Below are 22,824 nucleotides of genomic sequence, written 5' to 3' on the forward strand. Positions count from 1 at the left end.
ACTATCGTTGTGACTTGTGAGGAACTCCACAACATACTTCAATATTTATAAAAAGATTCTAAGCATACAATCTCAAAGAGGAAAGAATCAACAAGGAAATAATCACAAAAAGAAAGAAGGATCCACGGATGCAAATACCACCAGATCCCAGCTCGAGATTAGCCGTGCTAAACTCGAGCCTTATTTTGGTTCCCAAAATGCCCTCCAACATAAAGAATCATTAAAAGTAGCCCCTAAGATCATTACAATGAATTGAACGCAATCAAGAATCCCTACGTAAAACATTAAAATGATGTCAACAGTCGAGGGTTTCCATAATCATACAATCAAAACTATATAAAATAAGTGAAACACAAAATCAAAATAATCCCCAATTATATAAGCGTATAACCACAAGATGATAAATGACTAACGCTAACAGTTGCACAATCCAATTTGAATAATTAATTGTCTTGCTAGCATACTACACAATTACAGCAATTAACCACACTACCTGCAGCATCAACTACTGCTGCCAACATTGAGCATGAGTACAAACAGTAGAGGGAACTTCTAAGTCAAGGGTTTCTTTTAAGAAGAGGAAAGCCCCTCTTTCAATTGTCTTTGTTTGGATGATTCCATGAGATACAGTTTACACATATAACATATTTTTATTTTGTTTTGTTTTTAATGATTCAGTGCAACACAAAGTATGAAAAGCATGCACAAAACCAATTACAATATAGTACATAGCAAGGTTGGAGATCTCTCTCCAGGGCAATCTTGCCCTTCAAAAAAACTGAGATCTTGGTCAAGATATTGTAGGTCTTGGAGGCCCAACTCGAGTGAACTCGAGGGTCCATTTGGGGGGGAGTTTAACGGTCAGGTTGCATTGAAATTTGGTATTTTAGCCTATTTTAGCTTTCTAAACACACTGTGCTCTTAGATTTGTGAGAAAACAACCTTTATGTATAAGTTTCAACTTGACCCTAAGTTTGAAACCGAAATGCTTTTGGAATGAACATGCAATGTTATAAAAAACATGAAATATAAAACCATCAATTGATATAAATGAAAACCAAGTGATAAGATAAATCAAAAACTTAAATTGTTCAAAAATTCATCCATAGGAATACAACACAAGATCATCATTCTCGATCTCGAGAATACAATAGTACAAGCATCGTAAGTTCAAGAATCACAACAGAACAAAGGGACATCACATCAATCAAGGCCCAGCTCCACCATCAACTCCACCAATTTTTGTTACGAACACAAATATATCATGCTTATATTAACATGGTAGTGTTTTTAAAAAACACAACAAAACATAAGAATCATTTAAAAAAATAATAATAATGATAATTTTCATAAAAATATTTTTCATAAGAATTTTAATTAATTTATTAACTTAGAAAATAAAATAAAATAAAAATAGATAATAAAAAAAGCAACAACCATGAAAAAAAATTGACTCCGTGAGGTTGTATCCCTTCCAATGGGGTTTAACCATATTAGAATGAGTTTCGAAGCCTAAGTACTTTCTCAATTTTTTTTATTTTAATTTCTTAGAAAATGTATTTTTATATCCAAAAAATTAATTTTTTTTCACATTAAAGTGTAGGTCAGACAAAGATGTTAAACATATGTTTAATCCACACTCAAAGACCTACTCTAGAACATAGTATTTGGAAAAAATAAAAATGGGGGGGGGGGGGGGGAATTTCACCTTTGTTTGAAGAACACCTTCAAATGGTCTTGGTTGATGATGTTTTTTGAGGTAAATGTGCTAACAAGTCCTTAGGAGTGTTCTAAGTGAAGTTCCGGCAAGAATTAAGCAAAAAATCCTAAGGACTTAATCACCCTTCGACTGTGTTCTCGAGATAGGATTCCAGTGGAGCGAGAGGGAATCGAGACAAGACTAGAATCTTGTCTCAACCGAAAGAGGGGTGTTATTGGGGAAGGTTCGACCGAGATCTCAATCGAGTTGGGGTAAACCCAGGTTTCGACCCTGGTCTCGTCTAGCTTGGCTGGAAAAGCAAGACACGAGCCATGGTATACAGAATAAAATCAACAAATAGTTAAACAGCACCTCTACAATAAACTTGCATGGCTTGACCATTGAAAAATCAGGCAATGCTTTAATAACAATGTGTAAGAAGATTGGAGGATTGATTAGATCAAGGTAGTCCTACCAGCAAACGAAAGGATCCTGCCTACTTGGTCTGAAATTTTTAGCCTGCTGGGGAACATGATTGCATAACTTGAACCCTTTTGCCAAACTTCTTGTGGACTGGCCCTTCTCTGGAAAGAAAGATGCATCTTTTGGCATGGGAGGTAGTATGTAAACCAAGCAAGAGGTTGGGTTAGCAATTTGCCACATAAAAGAGATGAATATGGAAGGGATCCTTTGGCAGATCTAGTGGGTTGCTTCTTAAAAAGACAGCATTTGGGTCCAGTGGGTGTATAGGAGGAATCCTAAACAGGACTCCATCTGGACAGTGCAACCTACCCAGAATTGTTGTTGGGAATGTGTTGAAACATAGAAATAAGGCAGAATCCTTGGTCCATAGTCTCATTGGAAATGGAACAGGGACTTGTATGTGGCTGGATAAATGGCATCCTAGTGGTCTTGCTCAAAAGTTATGGGAACAGAATCAAATTTGAACAATTGCTCACTAATGGTAAGTGGAGAAATTGCATAGGGCAACTGGCTAAGATAATGATTGAATGGAGGGATTTATCGTCAGTGGAGAGGCTTCATCATAGTCAACCTGACTTGGCGGTATGGAAGGGGACAGCTAGAGATATCTTCACTAACACATCAGCCTTGGGACCCATCCGACAAAGAGCATAGGAGATTGACTGGTGGATAGCAGTGTGGCTTGCAGACAATATTCCTAGAGACTCCTTTATAGCCAGAGAAGTCTTAGGAATGCCCAACCTACTAAAGATAATTTGGTCAAAAGGGAAGTCCTTGTGAAAGAGAACTGTTGTTTATGTTGGTCAAAAATGTTGGTCAAAAGGAAAGTCCTTCTAGAAGGGCAATGCTAGGGGTTCATATGGCAGCCCTTTGGGTAACAAATGTGGTCAGCCCAAAGGAGAAAACTGGAGTGGTAGCAAGGCTAGCTTTTGTGCAACAATTCAGCATATTTGGACTGAAATGAATCACCGAATTTTCAGAAATAAAGCTAGAAAAAGGAGCAAGTGGTGGCAACCATTGAGGAGGATGTTGTGCTTAAGTGTGGGGCTACTGATTTTGCTTCTGAATGAAATGTTCAGGCTAGTTATATACCTAATAAATGGAACATTCAAGTGGAATAGAGAGTCAAGGTGCCTAGGGCATGTTCTTGGATTAAGCCTCCTTCGTATATGGTAGCATTGCATTGCAATGGAGCTCTTACTAACTCGGCAGCATCTTTTGGAGTGGCCAGATCAGGAACTGGAAGACCTCTTATAGCCTTTGCAGGAAAGGGGAAGAGTTGGTGGTCATACCAATAGAACTGCAAGCTATTTTGAGAGGCTAGCAAATCTGTCACCAACAAGGATTCAGGAGTGTGTACATTAGCTTAGATTTGAAAGTGACAATAGATATAATTAATGGAAACCCTCAGGGGCCATGGAAAGTGTAGGCCATAAAAGGAAACATTTTGCAGTTGGTAGGATTGCTATATCATAAGGAATTTTGGCATGTTTGAAGACAAAAGAACCAGCAAGCAGACTACACGGTAGGAAGACAGGACCAGCTCAGTTGCAGTGGGAACCTCATGAATTCCCTGGAACGCTTGAGTTAATTAAGAAAGATGTGGAAGCATTTGTTTATTACAAACAATAATTGGGCATGTTTCCCTATTTCAGATATTGGGTAGGAGGGTATGCCTTCCTTGATAGGATCCCCTTTCCCTCACTTTTTTTTTTTTTTTTTTTTGAAGGGTGTCCCTTCAGCTAGGAGGATGCCTGAAGTGTAACTTTCTTCTCTAATATCAAATACATACCAGAAAAAAATATATCTATAGGTTCTTGAGTCTCAACTCTCGAGTTGTAAATTTAAGATTGGATTATCATTTGAACTTTGTAATTTGATCTATGAACATGTATAGTATATTAGACTAGCTTGAATTTTTGAACTTTCAAAAGCAATGCACGAAATATGATGTGTACAATAGGCCATTTTAAGGTATCACTTCAGCATACTGGTTTCCAATTTGAAGTCCAAAATAGAACTCATGTTCACACTACTACAACAACAATAACAAGAAAAGCCTTGTACCAACTAAATGGGGTTGGCTCTATGGATTCTTGCCCTCCAATCAGCTTTGTTTGAAGCCATGCTGGATACAAGGCCTACGCTATGCATATCCTTTTTCACCACTTCTGTTAAGGTTATCTTAGGTCTGCCCCGAGCTCTTCCTCAGGATTATACCACTTTTCCATACAGGGGCATTTAAAGGCCTTTATTGAACGTGGCAGTGCCACTTCAAACAACTTTCTTGTAGCTTAACTTAATATGGTCATTCCTTATCTTATCCTTCCTAGTTTTGCCACCCATCCATTTAGCATCCTCATTTCTACCACAATGAGTTTATCTATATGATGTTTTCTAACAGCCCAACAGTCTAACCCATACATCATTGTTGGTCGAACAAGGGTCCTATAGAATTTTACTTTAAGCTTTAATGGAATACGTCGATCACACAAGAACCCGGCTACACCATACATCATGTTCACGCTACTGTTTTTCATAAATCTGAGGTCACCAGAGTGTTCAAAACTCAGATGGGCTGAAATAAGCTGGACAGCAAGTTTCAGCCCCAGATGACCCCTAATACCCCTGAGGGTGGACCTTCAAGTTGGAGAAAAAATTCTACCAACTCAGCGAGCAACTTACTTTTTTGAGTAGGCAAGATGGGCCTCAAGATCCAGATCTTAAACCATGGACCAGTTATCTAAGTGTTGCTCTATTAGAGTATAAGGATTGTTAGGGATATTTTAGATTTTGTTGTTTAACCTTTTTCATTGAAATGGGAATGGTAAATCTTTTCCATATCTGTAACCAGTGATTGCAAAACTATAATTTGAACCTACCAGTTTATAATTACCATCTCATAAATCTGGGCAACTTTCCCTCAATAGAACTCAGGTTGAGTTCTATTTTGATTTGACCATCTGATTTGCTGCTAAGCATGATTTCTCTTAAATTTGGGAACTGATCTTTCTGAAAAGACCTTGTCTTGGCCTGGTTTTTCTTTCAGTCTCAGTACTATATTAACTTGGCTACTTAATGCAATTTAACTTTTTCTTATCCATAGGGGCATAGAGTACACTCTTGTTACTGCTGTTCAAATACTTGAGTGTGTTATTCTTGTTTATGTAAACCAATGACAGATCAGAAAGAAAACCAACTAGAAAGGATAAGGAATAGAAAGAATAAGCCTCTTGGCCCTTGCCTTCTTTAATTGAATTTACACCAGGCAGAACCTTTGGAAGTGACTCCAACTCCAACATCTCAGAAAATGAGTCATGCCGTCTAACATCCTGCAAATAGTAAGAATCTCAAAAGGACTAACAAATCGAATTTTTATTTTTTAAGCAAGATTAATCACAAAGAGTAGCATTTATCACCTCAACTTCAAGCAACAGACACTTGTTGAAGAGAAGAAGAGCACCTGATCCAATTCTGGGATGGAGGGAGGGGGAAGAAAGAGGCTACATATGAGAATTCAAGCTACTAGCAGCAACAAAAATCTTATGAAACCATGACTGGAAAAGTATTCTACATCTTGTATGCATGGACAATAAGAGCAAATGCTTAGTCATTTTCTCATAAAAATACATAACTGAAAGATTCAGAAAATCTGACAAAGAGACCAACTTGACACTGTATATAGTGTGTTAGAGTTTGAAAGAAGATGACCTCTACCACAATATCTAAACTGATGATCCCGGGTTGATACTACTGGATATTATTTTATTTTATTTTGGGGGGGGGGGTGTTGAAGCATCATAAAAAACTTTTTCGAACACACACTTCACTTGATAATTCTTGTACTGATAGTCATGTCAAAATGAACTTAAATGGATCCGTACACATAGAGAGGGAGACAAAACAACGTGCCATCGTACTGACAGCAATCCCTAACACGGTTACGCAAAATGCATTCAGCTGTAGTTTGATTGAAATGCAAACACTGATTGGTTGGCACACGACTTTACCAGTCTACAATTCACGTGCACCGCTTGTCTCACAACTAATAGAATGGCTAGGCCTCCAAGATATGCACAACCATCCTGCACTAAAACACACTCCAATACTATTGCATAAAATAAAAATAATAACTACAATCACATTAAATTGTGTGATTCCACGGTATGCCTATATCCACAATGCAATACCCTAAGAAGGGTTTCAAATATTGCAAATGCACTACTCAATTTTAATTGCAAAAACCATCAAGGAACCCACAAACCCTGCTTCAGCTTGTGTAACGAGACAAATAAGGGATACCACCTCACTCTCTGGTCAAGCATCCTACTCATAGTTGTCAAAGCGTCCGCCTAGGCGCACCTAAGCGGCCTGTCACGGCCTTAGTTATTGACTAAGCCAACCGTGCTAGCACTTAGCACTTACTTGTACTAAGTCAGCCTAAAACCTAGCTAGAGAGAGTAGAAGAAAGCTTAGAGCTCAAAGAGAACCGAGAGAACGATTGATCACACGATGCGACAAATGAACCCCCCATTTATAGGTGAGGTAGGATACAAGAATGGTGTGATTTGACAAGTGCTAGAACTAATGGTTAGGAATATCAGTGGGCAGATATCAGGGAATCTAGAGACAAGATACTTATGGAGAGATCCTCAGAACCCCCCCCCAGAAGTGGGCAAGTGTAGCCCAAGTGTATCTAAGTTGGGCTAGCCCATGTGTGGCCCATGAATATTATACCATTGGGCCTATGATAAATTGGGCTGTGTCAGGCCGCTTAGGCGGCAAAGCGGTTTTTCAACCACTTTTTTTTTTAACCGCTTATTTGACGACCAATCTGCAAAGGAACTCCAAGGCCCAAAGTGACATAGAACCTATTTTTTGCTTCGGGGGCGCTGCCCCCACACCCTCACCAGCAACATGAAGCATAAGCCATACTCAACATCAAGAATCAATTAATCAGAAAATGCCTAGGCAAATGCTTTGACAACCATGGTTTGATGAGATGAACTTATGTTTGTGTTCTTTTTGTGAGTTATTTTTCATAATTATGATTCTTGAATGCTTTTTTTTTATGAATGTGACTATTGAATATTTGTTTAGCTTATTATAGAAAGCATTTGTATTAAAAAGTAGTTATATTGACAATTTTGATCCAACCGCTTTGGTCGCCTTATTGCCACTTAGACACCGCTTTGTCGCCTGCTTACCTAGACGGGGCCAAATCGGTTTGGTCGCCTTTCCGCTTTGACAACTATGATCCTACTTGCCAAAATTACGCTCACTAATCAAATTAATATAAGTAAATTCCCTCGAGTTTTTATATCTAAAACATCTCTGGAAGATCTTTGCATTCTAACAATTATACTATAGTCTTACGCTTCCCCACCAAAATCTAGCTCTGATTTCAACAAAATAAAACTGCACCAACTTGGCAAGAGCTGGGTCCAACTCAGTTTTCAGGACCACTTAGTTGGCCTCCACAACCAAGTTCTCAAACAACATGCAAGTTTTATAACCTCGTTAAGTCATATGGCTCTTGACACAAAATTTGGGACTTGGAGAAACCATTAACTTGTGGAGATCTTGGCAAGTTGCTAAGGCAAAGTTGGCTCTTGAGCTGACCATAACCACACCCAGATTCTGAGACCTCAAACCTTGCCGCCACCTTCGTCTGTGCTGCTTGCCGATGTCTAAAATGCCTTGGCTTCCTTAGGTAGTAGGCCTAATGGTAGGGGTATGTCCCAAGTTACCCTAACAGTATTTTCTTACATGCACTATCTAACATCATTATAAATAAAGATGGGCTGTCACTTTTTCTTTTGGGTGAATTAGGCTTCTATCACTTCGACATAAGCCTAGTTCTTCTAATATATACGGCAACAAAGCAATTTCTTTTTGGGGATTTGTTCTAACGTTGCTTAACCAATGACAATCTAGCACCACAAAGAACCACTTCCGCTATCTACCTTCCTCTTGTGATCCAAATCTGGTACCGAGTTAGCCTATTTCCCTTTGAAATTAACCTAGGGCTTATAGCAGTCAAGGATTAGAATCTCAGTTTCGAGGCAAGTTTGAGTAGGCCAAAAACTGAGACATGTTCATCTGATTTCTTGCCTATACCTATTTAAATCAGAATGAACACAATGGAACAAGTATTTTGCTATAAAAAAAAAATTAAAATAAAATAAAACAAACAAACAAACCATTGAAAAGCTATCATTCAAGTATACTAACACATGAGAGGTTCCAAGATATACAAACTTTGAAAAATTGAACAAGCTATATTGCATACATGAGTTGTTTGATAGAAAATTACATACACAATAAAATATAATAACCAAAAACAAAGTCCCAGGCTTCAGTTCCAAGTTAAGTGCCTGGTTGGAGTCGGTGGATCCATCAACTATCTAAAGTAGTACTCTGAATGCTGGAAGAAAATTTCCCATGACATGTTACGCCTAAAGTTGTCCAGGAACTGATTCACTGTGTTTCTATAGGTGGGATCATCAACATAATGTAAATATCTTATCCTAGGAAAAGTGTCATAAAGGAAAATACTCCATACGACACCCACACAAGCTATCAACAAAGCAAAAACCAAGACCATTCAAGCCATCAACAAAGAAAAAATAAAAATACAATAAGCTCCATAGGCTGACTCCGATAGGTGACAGTGAGAGGGACACCATAAGCTCCATAGGCTACTCCATAACCATAAGGCTCCACTAGTGGCTGACTGGGCTGACCCTGAATATGATAGCCAGGAGGGACACTATATGGTCCATAACCATAAGTCGACTCGGTAGAACCAATACTCTCCACAGCAGTATCATATGAGAACTCTGCAGGCCTATGCCATCCGGATCCTCTGGAGGTGGAGTCTCTAGCATCATCAATGCTCATCAATCTCATAGATCCCACCAAGCTCTAGGCATCGGATGGACGGTAGGACCCATATGATGACGTGTCCTCTGTGCTCCAGCCATGCTGTCTCCCCTTCCCCTTCCTCGAATATGTAGAGGAAACATTTTTGCCTGGAGATGCAGTTCCAGTATGGTCTGAATCCTGTGTCGCGTGGGTGAACTGACTCTCGCCCGTGAATCTCGGTGGTCGTCTTCCCCACCCTTGACTCTCACGTGGTGAGGGTGGTGGTGGTCTATCCATAGGATCAGCAGAATCCTGATCACGAGGTCCAACACCCTCCTCATCCCCTCCATCATCACCGCCATCGTCATCATCACCACCATCGTCATCATCACCACCATCGTCGTCATCGCCGGAGGCCTAAGTCACCTCATTCTCACTCTGGGTGGATGCACTAGGGTGTGGCACGAATGGACGGGCGGGCTCTGCATGTGCACTCCCCTCCCTCGCCATAAAGTCCTCCACATCAGCCCCCATCTCCTCTATAATCTGTCTACTGGGACGTCCTCCCTCCTCATCCAACAATGACTCTCCACTGTCCCTGATCCAGTCAACTACTGTGTTATCATCATCATCCATCTCAAATATATCAGCCAGCTCGATGTTGGTACTCTCTCTATCCACCCCCTGTCTAATATGATCCTCTCTCAGTCTCATATTATAGTGTATGTAGACAAGGTCCTCTAGACGCTTCACACCCAATCAGTTGCGCCTCTTCGAGTGAATGAGGCTGAAGGTGCTCCAGCTTCTCTCACAACCAGTGGCAGAACATGTTTGGGAGAGCACTTTGCTTGCAATCCTACTCAAGTGGTGTGAATCACATCCAAATTGCAACCACCACTCAGCTACAACAAACATGGGCTCCAAGTCATTTTAATACTTAAATAACTAAATTAAAGATAAAATATAATAATTAAATGTATAATGAAATAAATGAATGAACTTACCCGTAGGGGCGGATTCCGATCCCGATACGGCCACAGAACGACCGAAGCTCCTAGTGGCATCCCTAAATGCCTTTATCTAATATATAAAGAGAAAAAACAATAACTAGTTACTAGTTACTACTCACTATGTTAATGACTTAGTATAAAACTATGAATTGTGAATATCAAACTATTCAAATCACTATCTCACCTCCATAAGGATGATTGCTTGTTTAGCTGGATCCGGTTCCAACTTCTCCACTATAGTTTGGACTGCATCCATCAAATCTTGCCTCATCCCAAGATTGTCCTTGTAATGGTACTTGGGATTTAAATAGTATGCTGTGTAAGAAAAAGTATGTCATAAAAGGGAATAGTTAATGCTTAATAGTGTGAATGTGTGATAACATAACATAATGAAAATTAAATTAAATACTAGACTAAACAACTCACTAGCCTTATACAGTGGATGCTACAACATAGACTCCCATCTAATGTCGATGATTTGGAGGACTCTCTTGTTGCCGTGTGGGTGGACCTGAGCAACTTGCTGCCTCATCCTCTCTATTGCAGCAAATTTGTGTAGTAGAGTAGGTTTTTTCTGTTGATCTATCATCCTCAACACATGCACCACAAGCTCAAGCCTCTTCACCACTATCCTCACATTGTGCCAGAAAATCTCATCGAGTATGGTCAACTGTGCTCTCCTTCCTCCCACTGATGAAGAACCCTCCCAGTTAAACCACTCCTCTAATGCAAACATGCTCTTAAGGCCAGTCTTCTTACTCTCAAAGCTTTGCAGTGCTATCCAATTAGTAGCAAATCTGGTTATGCCTGGCCTCACTAACTCACCCTGACACTTGTCCCTCATCACCCTTAATGCATAGGTGTGGTTATAGATGAAGGTGTTAACTTGTCGGGCTTGTTCCACGGTATTATTCACAAGCTTGACCTTTCCGATGTCCTTCAACATTAAGTCAAGGCAGTGAGCAGCACATGGAGTCCAAAAGAGCTTATATCTGTCCATCCATCAAGGCATCAAGCCATCAATACAAAGTTATAAAGTGTACATGTATATGTCTAATGTAAATATATGTATTTAGTATTTACAAATGAAAATTAATACTATATGTTTAGATACTTGGAGTTCTCCTGCATCTTCAACCCATCTTTCTTATAGTTGGAGCAATTATCAATCACAATTTGAATCACATTTTCCACTCCAACCTCCTTCACCACTTGCTTCAATAATTTGTAAATGTATTTTGCACCCTTCTTCTCACCGGATGCATCTACTGACTTGAGGAACACTGTCCTCCCATCACAATTCAACATGAAATTGATGATGGATTGTCTAATGGGACCAGTCCAACCATCAGCCATCACAATCACTCCATAATGATTCCATATAGGCTTTAATCACTTGATGTACTCATTTAAGTCCTCTTTTTGCTTAGGCAAATCCACATTATATATCTCATATGGAGTGGGGCCCTATACACCACTCCCAGCCCTGCCTATCTCCTCAATTATAACTCTATAGTAGGGCCCCTGGGCTGTATGTGCTGGAATATTATGGTAATAAGCCCATTTGGAGAAAGTCATCCCCACTTTTTCCTTCACACTTCCCCATAAGTGCTTCAACTTTCTTTGTTTATGCTCAAGCCTCGCAAATAGGGCCGGATCATTGTGAAGAATCTCAAGATCCGGATCTGCAGGATGTGCTGACAAAGCTCGACCCCTTGTAGAGGCCCGTGGGATAGGAGCCTCCTGCCTCACACTCTAAGTCCTCCTCATAGGGACTTGGGAGCCACCTGTGCCTCCCATACCTCTGTTGCCTCTTCATGTCATCAATCCTTTGTTGCTCCCTACTCATCATCATCGCCCTCCTCGGTGATCGGCCTTCTGGATCAGGGTCACTCTCTCTTGGCTCATCCATACCATAATCCTCAGGATCTGGAAGGTCATCTAAGCAGGCATCCTCGAACTCATCCCTCTATGTTCTCCTCTCTTTCCTCTTTTGCTTTCCACCACTAATATATGAGGCCATGGCCATTACCCTCTTGACCTCTACAAGCACCTTTAGGCACCCTGTTACATCCCTATTGCCACCAGCTAAATGAACCTTCAATTTAGCGGCCCCACCTCCTATTTGTTTCTTGCAGTAATTACGCTCACTCTTCCTCCTATCAGCTGTCAATGGCCTCCCATGTTGCCAAACTATGTCTGACATCTTTAAAAGAAAGTGTCTGATATAAGAAATACACACTCAGTATCTTGAAAAGCTCCATAATATGCTCCAAAAATGACATACATGCTTCTAATAATAACCTCCTATTTTTTAATATTTAAAATATATATATATAAGTATTTTTTTAATGTATAAATAATTTTAAAATATATAAAATACACACAAACTATATTAAAATATCCACAACATGCTCCAAAAATTGCATACATGCTTCCACTAATACTTTGCTATTTTTAAATTTAAAAATAAAATTAATTAGTTTTTTTAATATTTAAATATTTTTTAATTATTTAAATATATATTAAATATAGTAAAATTACATAATTAACAGAAGAAAATAAATTAATTCAACACCATCACAGCAATATGGTGTCTCAATTCTCACATACATTAATTTGAAGCTTATGCATGTACTATGCATATACATTTTTAGCAATAAACATAATTTAGTAAATAATTTTTAATAACAGAAAAATATAAAAAAATAGTAGGAAGAATCAAAAAAATAATTTTGACACTACAAATCCATAGATCAACACTTTAAAGTAAACATACATTAATTTGGAAGCAATCTAAGATGATTTAAGGCACAAATGAAACAAAAATCAAAAAATGAGGAAGTTGGAAACTCACATTGCAAGATTTGAGAAAATGCACAAATGGAGGAGCAAATCAAGTGTTTGAAGGAAATGGATTTGTAGAAATTAGGTGTAAAAGGGGATGAAAGCAAGAGAAATCTTAAAAAATTTCAAAAACAGCTCGAAATGGCAAGGGCAATATCGCTCGAGATGATGAAAGAGGCTAAGTAGGTCAAAAATGGGTCGAGTTTGGATATTTTATAAGCTACGCAAGTATCGTTTCGGCCCGATATGGTATTGGGCCGAAATTTTGACCTGTATCGACCGATATCAGTCGTACGAAACGATATCTAACATTTTTTGTACCTGTACATGCATTTTGTTTCGGTTTCAGATTTTGCAGACATTTCAAACGATATTTCAACCATATCGCTCGAATTTTTTTCCATGCTTCAAACGACATACCAAACCATTCCCCCCAAGCAACAAACCCTAGAGGTTGCTCCATACAGACTTCTTCATAGAGATCCAATTGAGGAAAGCATTCTTTTCATTGAGCTGGAATAGGGGCCAATGATATGTTGTAGCTAAGGAGATTAGGATACGAATAAAAGTAAGCTTCGTCACAGGAGAAAAGGTATCCAAATAGTCCTACACAATACACTTGAGTATATCCTTTTGCCACAAGTCTATCCTTCAATCTAGCAAGCGTACTATCAGGACTTACCTTCCCTGCAAACACCCAACTACATCCAATAGTAGTTTTCCCAAGAGGCAAGGGAATAACGTCCCAAATATGATTACCTTCTAAGGCTGTCAACTCCTCCATCATCGTAGCTATCCACCCAGGACATGACAAGGCCTCTGACATAGTCATAAGAAAGAGGGTAAATCTCAATGGTGGATAAACAAGTATGAAAAGTGGGAGAAATAGTAGTATATGAAACAAAATTAGAGATGCAGCACTGAACACAATTCCGAGTGCCTTTATAAAGTGCAAGCAGAAAATCAAGGTTAGAAGCAGGGACTACCACAGGATCCACGGGTGGAGAAGGCAAGTGGAGGAGCCACAAGTGCAGGAGGAGCCATAAATGTTGTCGGACGTCGCTGATACATAGCAGTAATATCTGTCTAGATGGAAGCAGAGGCTGAGCTAGAACAGGTGAAGTAATAATGACAAGGAGATTTGTGTCCATTGAAGAAACAGTTATAAGGTCACAAGTGCAGGAGGAGCCATAAATGTTGTCGGACGTCGCTGATACATAGCAGTAATATCTGTCTAGATGGAAGCAGAGGCTGAGCTAGAACAGGTGAAGTAATAATGACAAGGAGATTTGTGTCCATTGAAGAAACAGTTATAAGGTCAGAAAAATGAGGAACAAACTTAAAGAATGAACATCAACAGTGATAAAATATTTTCCAAGTTCAAAGGAATAAAAAAATACCCCTTCTAAGTGCAAGAGTATCCAACAAACATGAACTTCAGGGCTTTTGGATCAAGCTTAGACAACCCAAGATGGTGGTCCCAAACAAAACAGTCACTCTCAAATACACAAGGAGGCAACTCATGTAAAGCACTACCAGGAAACAATAAGGAACACGTGATACCACCTTTCAAAACAGACGAGGGCATCCAGTTAACAAGAAAACAACCAATCAGGACAGCATCAGCCCAAAATGATTTGGGGACCCATATTTCAAACAATAAAGAGCGGATGAATTCCATCAGATGACAATTCTTCCACTTTGCCACACCATTCTGTTGTGGAGGTGTCGACATTAGAGGATTGATAAAGAATCCATTTGAAGTCATAAATGATTAAAGGGAGATGAAAAATATTATTTTGCATTGTCACACAGGAAATTTTGATAACTACCACAAATTGTTCAATCACAAAAGCACAAAAATATTATTAGTAACTTGTACCCATTCTTCATCAATATATATTTACATTGCCCTTCACTAATAATTTGAGTTTTTAGGTGCAACGTATGTAATATTATGATGGTGGAGGCTATGTGTTCATCCCATGGGAAACACATTGGAAGGTTTTTCCCAAAGTCTATTCTACTTATATGATCTTGAGCACACGCAGCGACCATGTAATCTTGGCCTACACAGGCGAGGCAGCGTTGAATTAAGTTGCCTTCCCTAATTGATCAAGCTTCTAGGCAAAATAAAAGCTAATGGCATCTTTGTCTGCATTTTTAGTTCTAAAGCAGCCTAAGAGCTCGTCAAACATTGCAGCCCCTTTCCACTAGCGCAATATAATTTGGTTTGCGACACATCTTCCTCATTATAGTTTTACCATTTGGAGGGCTCTCTCCAATTGCCTCCTAAGTCCCAAACACAACCTTTCCTCATTCATTGCTAGGCTGTCATATCACCCTCCTGCTGCCTTTCTTGGAACCCAGGAGGTTTTGCTTATCTTTTCCAGCACTAATTCATGTTATAATATATTTTTGAGCAAATTACACAACAGCTGCTATATTTGGGGCAAAACTCTTGACCACCCACTATTGCCTCATAAATTACATGGCACCCACAATCAAAATTACAAGTTACCCATAGTTACATGTTCAGTTAAGTGGAGGTGTAAAATGACCAAAATACCCTTACTTGCATTCAACTCATTTAAAATTTGAAATATAAATTATCTAAATGCCCTTTGGGCAATAAAATTACTTTAATGCCCTTGTGCCTTCACCCTGACTCACCGGCTTGACTCCCCTTCCCCTACTCCAACTCTGACAATGGCTGCACGATTTCCAGATCTACCAGATTTTCCGGCAGGGGCCTGTACATGTGGGATCAGTGAGGGCAAGCACAACACCTTAAATAAAACAGCCATTACCAACTTTAATTTGGTGAGCAAAATCACATTCAGTGCAAACTGATAACGCCAGCAAATGCCTCCATGAAAAAAATCAGAGCATACAGCACATGATCTTGCTGACCCCGAGATCTACAATTTTTACCTCCATTTTTCTGATTCACAAGCAAATCTAGGTTTGATGTCTTTGTGGATGATTTTCTAAGAGTGCAGACGGTGAAGAAATTTTTGAGGGGACGACAAAATAGAGTTGCTACAACTGGAGCTCTTGGAGCTTGCACAACATTTCGGCTTTAGAGCTCAAATTTAGAGTACAATTCGTCAGCAGTGAATTCCATCGGCGTGGACGTTGACCATGAGGATGAAGAATTCAATCTACATTGGGCAGCAATTGAGAGATTGCCAACCAACAAACAGATGAGAATTTCCCTGTTTGATGATTATGAGAACCAATTCTAAGGAGCTGTTGATTACGATCCTAACACCAAATATGTGGTTGACGTTACCAAGCTTGGATCTTTACCTCTTTACCGTGAGCAGAATTTATAAAATTTAAGAAGATGAATGAGAGAGAGAGAGAGAGAGAGAGCGAGACTTTACCGTGAGCAGAATTTATAAAATTGAGAGAGATGAGAGAGAGAGAGAGAGAGAGAGAGAGGGAGATCTTCCGGCAAGGACAGTTCCAGCGGTGGTCGCCGGCAAGGGAGGGTTGGGGTGGTTCCCAGCAGTGGTGGTCCTGAGAGGTGTAGGTAGAAGATGGGTGAATCCCTTCACCCACCTAAGGGTTGGCTTTAAATGCTTTAAATAAAAGTAAGGGCATTTGGGAAATTTTACACCTCCACTTAACTAAATATGTAATTGTGGTTAACTTGTAATTTTGACGGTGGGTGCATGTAGTTTATGAGGCAATAGTGGGTGGTCAAGACTATTGCCTCAAATATAGCAAGTGCCATGTAATTTGCTCTATATTTTTTGTCAACCAGGCTCCCAAAGTTAACTCTTTTAACATTCAATATCAATTCAACACAACCTCGATTGAACCGCGAGACTACCTAACATCTAAGAAAGGAAAGTATCCTGAAACTGTAGTGACCATTTTGGAGGATTGTTAAATATTCAACTGTTAATCGGAATCATCAATAGTTTTTTGTACTCAATAATGAGAGGAAACTAACAAATGTATAATTGTATTGAGGAAACATGCTATCATTTCTTATCCATAGATCTATTTCAAGCTTATGAAAAACACACTAAATGACAAGTATTACAAAATATATAAGGAATGATAAGAATAAAATATCACATCTTACTGGTTGTAAGCACCAACAGCGCACCTCCCTTCAATTGATTTTTGGCCAGCTGGTGGATAATTTCAATTGCAATTCATAAGCACTCCACAAGTATATGTTTATTAGAAGAGTTGGGGGGGTGGGGGAGACTGAAAGAAAGCAAATAAGTTCTCACAATAAGAAAAAGAAATATAGAAACAATATTTGGACAGACAATCATGTGGTAATTTACCTCTTAGTTGTGAAAAAAATGGATCCTGGACATGAAGTTCGAACTTAACAGCCTTTAGCATCTGAAGAATAGTAGTTACAAAATTAACATTAACACAATAGTATCATCAAATTAATAAGCGAAATAATATCGGAAGCACAAACTTACATTTATTAACTCAGGTAACTTATCCAAAAGTAGTTTACTCCACTCCTCTTCTTTCTGCTTTATGGAATTATACTCTTGGAAAATCCCACTAGATGTTCTCTGAAGGGATCCAGAAGTTAGGAACTGGCATAAAGCAGATGCCAGAGACTTATATAAGGGATAAAGTAGCAACCCTCCACCAATATCTGCAACACAAACATCAACAATAACAAGAAACTAAGCCTCTTTTGAACTACTTGGAGGCCACCATATTTTTGTTCTGTTCATGCCATATATGCCCAAAATCAACTAGATCATCTTATGAGATAAATTATCCGTAAATCTTTTAAGACATTGGATGTCACATTGAGATATGTCATACACCAGCAAATCCATGGGTAGGGACCAGTGGAGATCTATAAAACACCTGTTCAACAGCAATGAAGCAGCAACAACCTTTAAGGTGCTTGAGGGTTTTGTGTCCATGCAAGCTAGTCAGGTGCATAGGGTAAGGCATAGTAACTCTCCCCTTGCCCCCATTCCTTTTTCTTTTTTCTTAGGTGAATAAAAATAAAATTAACGAAAAACAGAGCTCAAAGCACTTCCAAGGAGGGAGCTCTAGGATCTCAGCAATACAAACACGAACTTAACCAGCACCTCCATGAAACACATATTAAACCACCCCCCCCCCCCCCCCCCCCAAAAAAAAAAAAAACACTTCGCTATACAAAAATTAAAACCTGCACTTCATTTACAAACCAAATTCCGTGGGGTTAGAAAAAGTAAACCCTCTATGGAGACTCAATTGGCCCCTGATCTCAAAGGAAATACCATCCCAAATATGCTCATAGGTTCTCAACTTGCCCACCCACTTCTGCAAATTCCTCTCTCTACCAACATAGTAGACTGTCACCACAAAAGCCAGCTTCCCTACTTCATCAGCAAACGAGTTGTCTGCAAACTACCGATTGAAACACCTCCTTCTAAACGATTGAAAGCTCAACCGATCAGAGCTGCATCCCCTCTGGATTTCTTCCCATACCCTGGAAACCACTAGACATTTAAAGAACAGATGATCCGGATCTTTAGTTTCATTCTGAACAGAATGCAACTAGAGTTTACAGTCATCCCTTCTTATTCAACAAATCCATAGTTTGCAGGCCCCACAAAATACCTCTCCACCGCACAAAAGAATGCTCAAGGATATGCCCTCTAAACCACACCACTTTCCAACAAGGAAAATTTCCCCTCTTATTTCAAACAAAATTCCCGGTTTTCTAAGAAGTAAACTCACCTGCACTAGGAACCCCATTGAAGAACATCCCAAGAGTCATATGGCCCACGACCAATCTGGTCCAAATCATCTCATTTATCTCCAAACTCCTCCATCACAGCTGACCAGCACCCCAGGAGTTGAGGTATCTGATACACCATCTTGTCCATCCTAAAGTCATATTGGGCCATGTACCCATAAACGTTCAATGAAAAACCTTGAGAATGCCATCTGTCCAACCATAACTCAGTAGAACACCCATTCCCAATCCAAACCACCATCAACTTTTCCGCCCTAATCCTTAATCTTAACATTTATTTCCAAGACCAGGAGGAATTTGGAACAGACGGTGCAGTCCAAATAGAGTCCTTCCGCTGGCAGTTGGAATGAATCCACCAAACCCAAAGGAGTTACGATTCAAACCATGTTCGAAATCAATTTGATGCAAGCAATTTCATTGACCTCTTCTCTCTTTTGATTCCCAAACCACCATTCTTTCACGGCAAACAGACTGCAGCCCCATTTCTTGATCCAGCCTTTTCCTGCTTTCACAACAAATCAGCAACTAAAGTTAGAAGCAGGGAAATTCCAGGTCTACGAGGGGCTGCCTCCAAATTCCAGGTCTATGAGGGGTTGACTCCATATGTTCAATCGCATCTCCTCCCATTCTCCCTTCTCTCTTTTCTCTTTTCTTTTCTTCTATTCACCTATTAAGCGTTCAGATTTACCATATGGTTTAGAGCCTTGATAGAAGGAATCTTCCTTTCTCTCTCTTAGTTCAGATTCCTCACAGTCAATTCTGGATTTCCTTCTGCTGATTCAATGATCAATTCCTTCTCCTCTAGTTGTGTGTGCTGCAGCCTAGTGGTTCCTGGCTTTAATAGTAGGAAGTATAACCTTCTGTTCTAAATCAAAATAACAACCAAAGGAGCTGATCAGTGCTGTTCCTGGATCAATTGGTGTCTATTATTGGAATCTTTTTATTCATTTTAATGGTGTGATTTGTGCAGCTGTTGATCCCAAAGAGCATCCACTGTTTTGTCAAATAAAAAATATGTATGAGTAGAAGTGAAGCTGAGTTGTGACTATTATCAGTACTTAGATTTCTCTAGTCTCCTTTGGCAAGAACGTTGGTTGATGTTTTGCACTTTATTGCTTGGTATTGTTGTTGAGTGGCTAATAATAGTGATCTGAAGCTATCTAGTTATGCAAATATTATTCATATCTAGTCTACTAGGTCCATCAAAAATGTTACTGTGGGAACAAGTCATGATGGCCTATATTGGTTGAAGGAGAAAACTTTATGTTAACTGATCCTCCTAGTAAGGAGGAAAGAATTAATCCAGGACATTGGGGGCTAAACTGTTGGCTGAAATGCATATGGATGCTAAGATTAAGCATAAAAAATAGACTAGACTTATACTTTGTTGATAGATTAGGTATACACATTTCGTTAGGAAACCTATTACTTAACTATTTACTCGTCCTAATCCTTTGCAAGTGTCATTAGTCAATTGATGGAAGTGCCGAGGAGGGTCCTATTGGGAGTCTGTACCAACAAAAACATGGATTTGACCATTTCACCTTTTAAACCAATCACGCACCACCAGGTATCATTAAAAGTGAAGAAAAATTGTAGATTCACCATACAACAACAACAAGCCTTTTCCCAACTAATGGGGTTGGCTACATGGATCATTGCCTTCCAATCAACTCATGATGTCATACTAGATACAAGGCCTAAGCTATACATATCATTTCTCATCACTTCTCTTAAGTTATCTTATGCATTTCCCTAGTACATCTAATTCCTTATATCTGAATTAAAAAAAAAAAATTTCCACAAAGAGACATGTAAATCGAACATAGTCGTACCACCTCAATCAACTTTCTCATAACTTATTATTTATTGAAGCTACTCCCGTTCCAGCTCTAATATGTTCATCCTTTACATTATCATTCCTAGTTTTGCCATTCAATCAGAATAGTATCCTCATTTTGTTATATTGAGTTTATCAATATGATATCGAGACGATCGTATGACATTTCCATAAAATCAATAACACGCACCTCAAGAAAACTAAGGTAAAAATTTCCAACTACGAATAAGCTCAATAAACTGGAATAAGACCTCAGAAAATATTAAGTGAACTACGGACTTCAAAAAATGCGTTATTTATCACTTCAACGCAGAAACAAAGTAAAATCGCAATGAAATTCTTCAGTTTCATCCCAACACTACGATCCACAACCCAGAATTAATTCGGTTTAGTTCCTACTCTTGTTTATTGACACTGAAAAGTAAAGACCAAGATCGATGCTCTCACCAGCTTGATCCGAATTTATAACACCATGATCATCTCTAAGGAGGTCGGTACAGTATTCTTTCGACAAACCAAGATCAACTTCCAGGGTTTCGTTGACATAAGACGAAAGGATGAATTTTAACAGTTCTTCGATACAATTTGGTAGTTGAAGTGGTAAGACTCCTGGAGAAGATGGCGCTTCCATGGCTCGCCCCATCCATCCACTGTTTCTCTTCCCCAGCTGGCCACCTGGGTAAACTACATTTTATAGATAAAAAATAAAAAATAAAAATTAATGTTAAAGATAACATTTTATAGAAATCAAACTCAATGGCCGCATCTCAAATGAGACATGATCTCATTGCAATATACCCCTATATGTTCATCTGAAGTGGAGAGGTGCATCCGGGGTCTTATGTGACGAATCCAAGGAGGAAATCAAAAACTAGGGACAAATAGTATGAGACAGTGCGAGTGTTAATATAGAAAAGAAAAAGAAACAACGGAAGAGAAATAAAGATGCTAAGATGAATGAGTGGCAAAACTAGGATGGATAAGATAAGAAACGATCATATTAGAGTTGGTCTGGGAGTTGCTCCCATAAATGATAAGCTTAAAAAAAGTCGGTTGGGGGGGCCCGCCCCTCATCGGAGACCTATAAATGCTCCGAAGTGATATAATCCATATTGAAGGAACTAGAAGACTAAGGGTAGAACTAAGATAACCTTAGGAGAAGTGGTGAGAAATGATATGTATAGCTTAGGCCTTGTATCTAGCATGGCCTTGTAGAAGAGCTAGGGGTAGACCTAAGATAACCTTAGGAGAAGTGGTGAGAAAGGATATGTATAGCTTAGGCCTTGTATCTAGCATGGCCTTGAACAGAACCGATTGGAGGGCAAGAATCCATGTAGCCGACCCCATTTAGTTGGGAAAAGGCTTATTGTTGTTGTTGTTGTTGTTGTTGTTCATCTGAGAGATTGATTTTAGCTGCATCCTATTTTAAGTTACAAACTTCTAATTTTGATGTGGTTGATATCATCATCAAAATAGGGAAAATAGTATGAGATAATTTTTTTTTTGCTAATATAGTACGAGATAATTAAGTGATTTATTTATATGTGGTAAGGATTTCTCCTAATATATAATCACACCAAATATATTATAGTTTGACATCCTCTTTTTTGTGCTCTTTGTATCACTAGTTAAGGGTGTCGATTCGGTACGGTACGGTACGGTTTTGGGTTTGAAAACCTCATACCGTTTTTGTACCGTACCGAATTTATATGGTACGGTATGAAAACGGTAATAATTCTGTACGAAAAAATGGCACGGTTCGGTATATGGTTCGGTTTTGTTACGGTATGAAAATCGGTATGTTTTCAAGGTTTGGCATAAGAGTCATCTATGTTGGGTTTTTTTTTTTCCTTCACCTGATGAATATTTGACTTATGTCTCAGTCGTTATTACATTATTATAGAGATCAAGTTCAAAACTTTTAGTATGAGATTTAAGAGTATTGTTCGAATCATCACAATCTTATCACACTGTTGGCAGCAATTTCAGCAAATAGCTTGGCTTGAGCCAAACAAAGCTGGGAAAGGTTGAAAATCTGCAATTTGGTAAAACAAAACTAATTTCATCACGTGTCATTAATTGCATGTATATATGCTAACATGAGAGAATTGTAAGAGGTTCTATTATTTCCCCCCTCTGGTATTTGCTTGCATTTGTTGAAAGTCATTTGAGCATTCATATTTTCTGATTTCCTTTTGGACCTGAATTTTGTGGTTAATGAAATTGTCAAATTATCTACTCAATTATGTCACCAACTTGAATCCATGATGCTGGAATTGCTCAACCGTGGGCCTTTGAATAAGCCTGACCTAATTATGGGCCTGAAATC

General features: G+C 39.0%; 1 protein-coding gene across 1 annotated transcript in view; it reads right to left on the bottom strand.

The window, feature by feature from the left end:
* Positions 1–21,154, bottom strand: part of LOC148999051 (RNA-binding ASCH domain protein) — an 82,848-nt gene extending 61,694 nt beyond the window's left edge. Inside the window, exons 1-6 of the mRNA XM_089141502.1 lie at positions 20,943–21,154; positions 17,364–17,548; positions 17,217–17,277; positions 17,006–17,054; positions 5,602–5,656; positions 5,427–5,514 (exon numbers count right to left, since the gene is read on the bottom strand). Coding sequence (XP_088997628.1) covers positions 5,427–5,514; positions 5,602–5,656; positions 17,006–17,054; positions 17,217–17,277; positions 17,364–17,548; positions 20,943–21,138 — 634 coding nt within the window. The 5' untranslated portion in view covers positions 21,139–21,154. The remainder of the gene's footprint in view (positions 1–5,426; positions 5,515–5,601; positions 5,657–17,005; positions 17,055–17,216; positions 17,278–17,363; positions 17,549–20,942) is intronic.
* Between the last annotated feature and the right edge of the window lie 1,670 nt (positions 21,155–22,824).

This window comes from Hakea prostrata, unplaced genomic scaffold (genome assembly GCF_041222555.1).
Source record: "Hakea prostrata isolate BN-2017 unplaced genomic scaffold, UWA_Hpros_2 contig_58, whole genome shotgun sequence".
NCBI lineage: Eukaryota > Viridiplantae > Streptophyta > Magnoliopsida > Proteales > Proteaceae > Hakea > Hakea prostrata.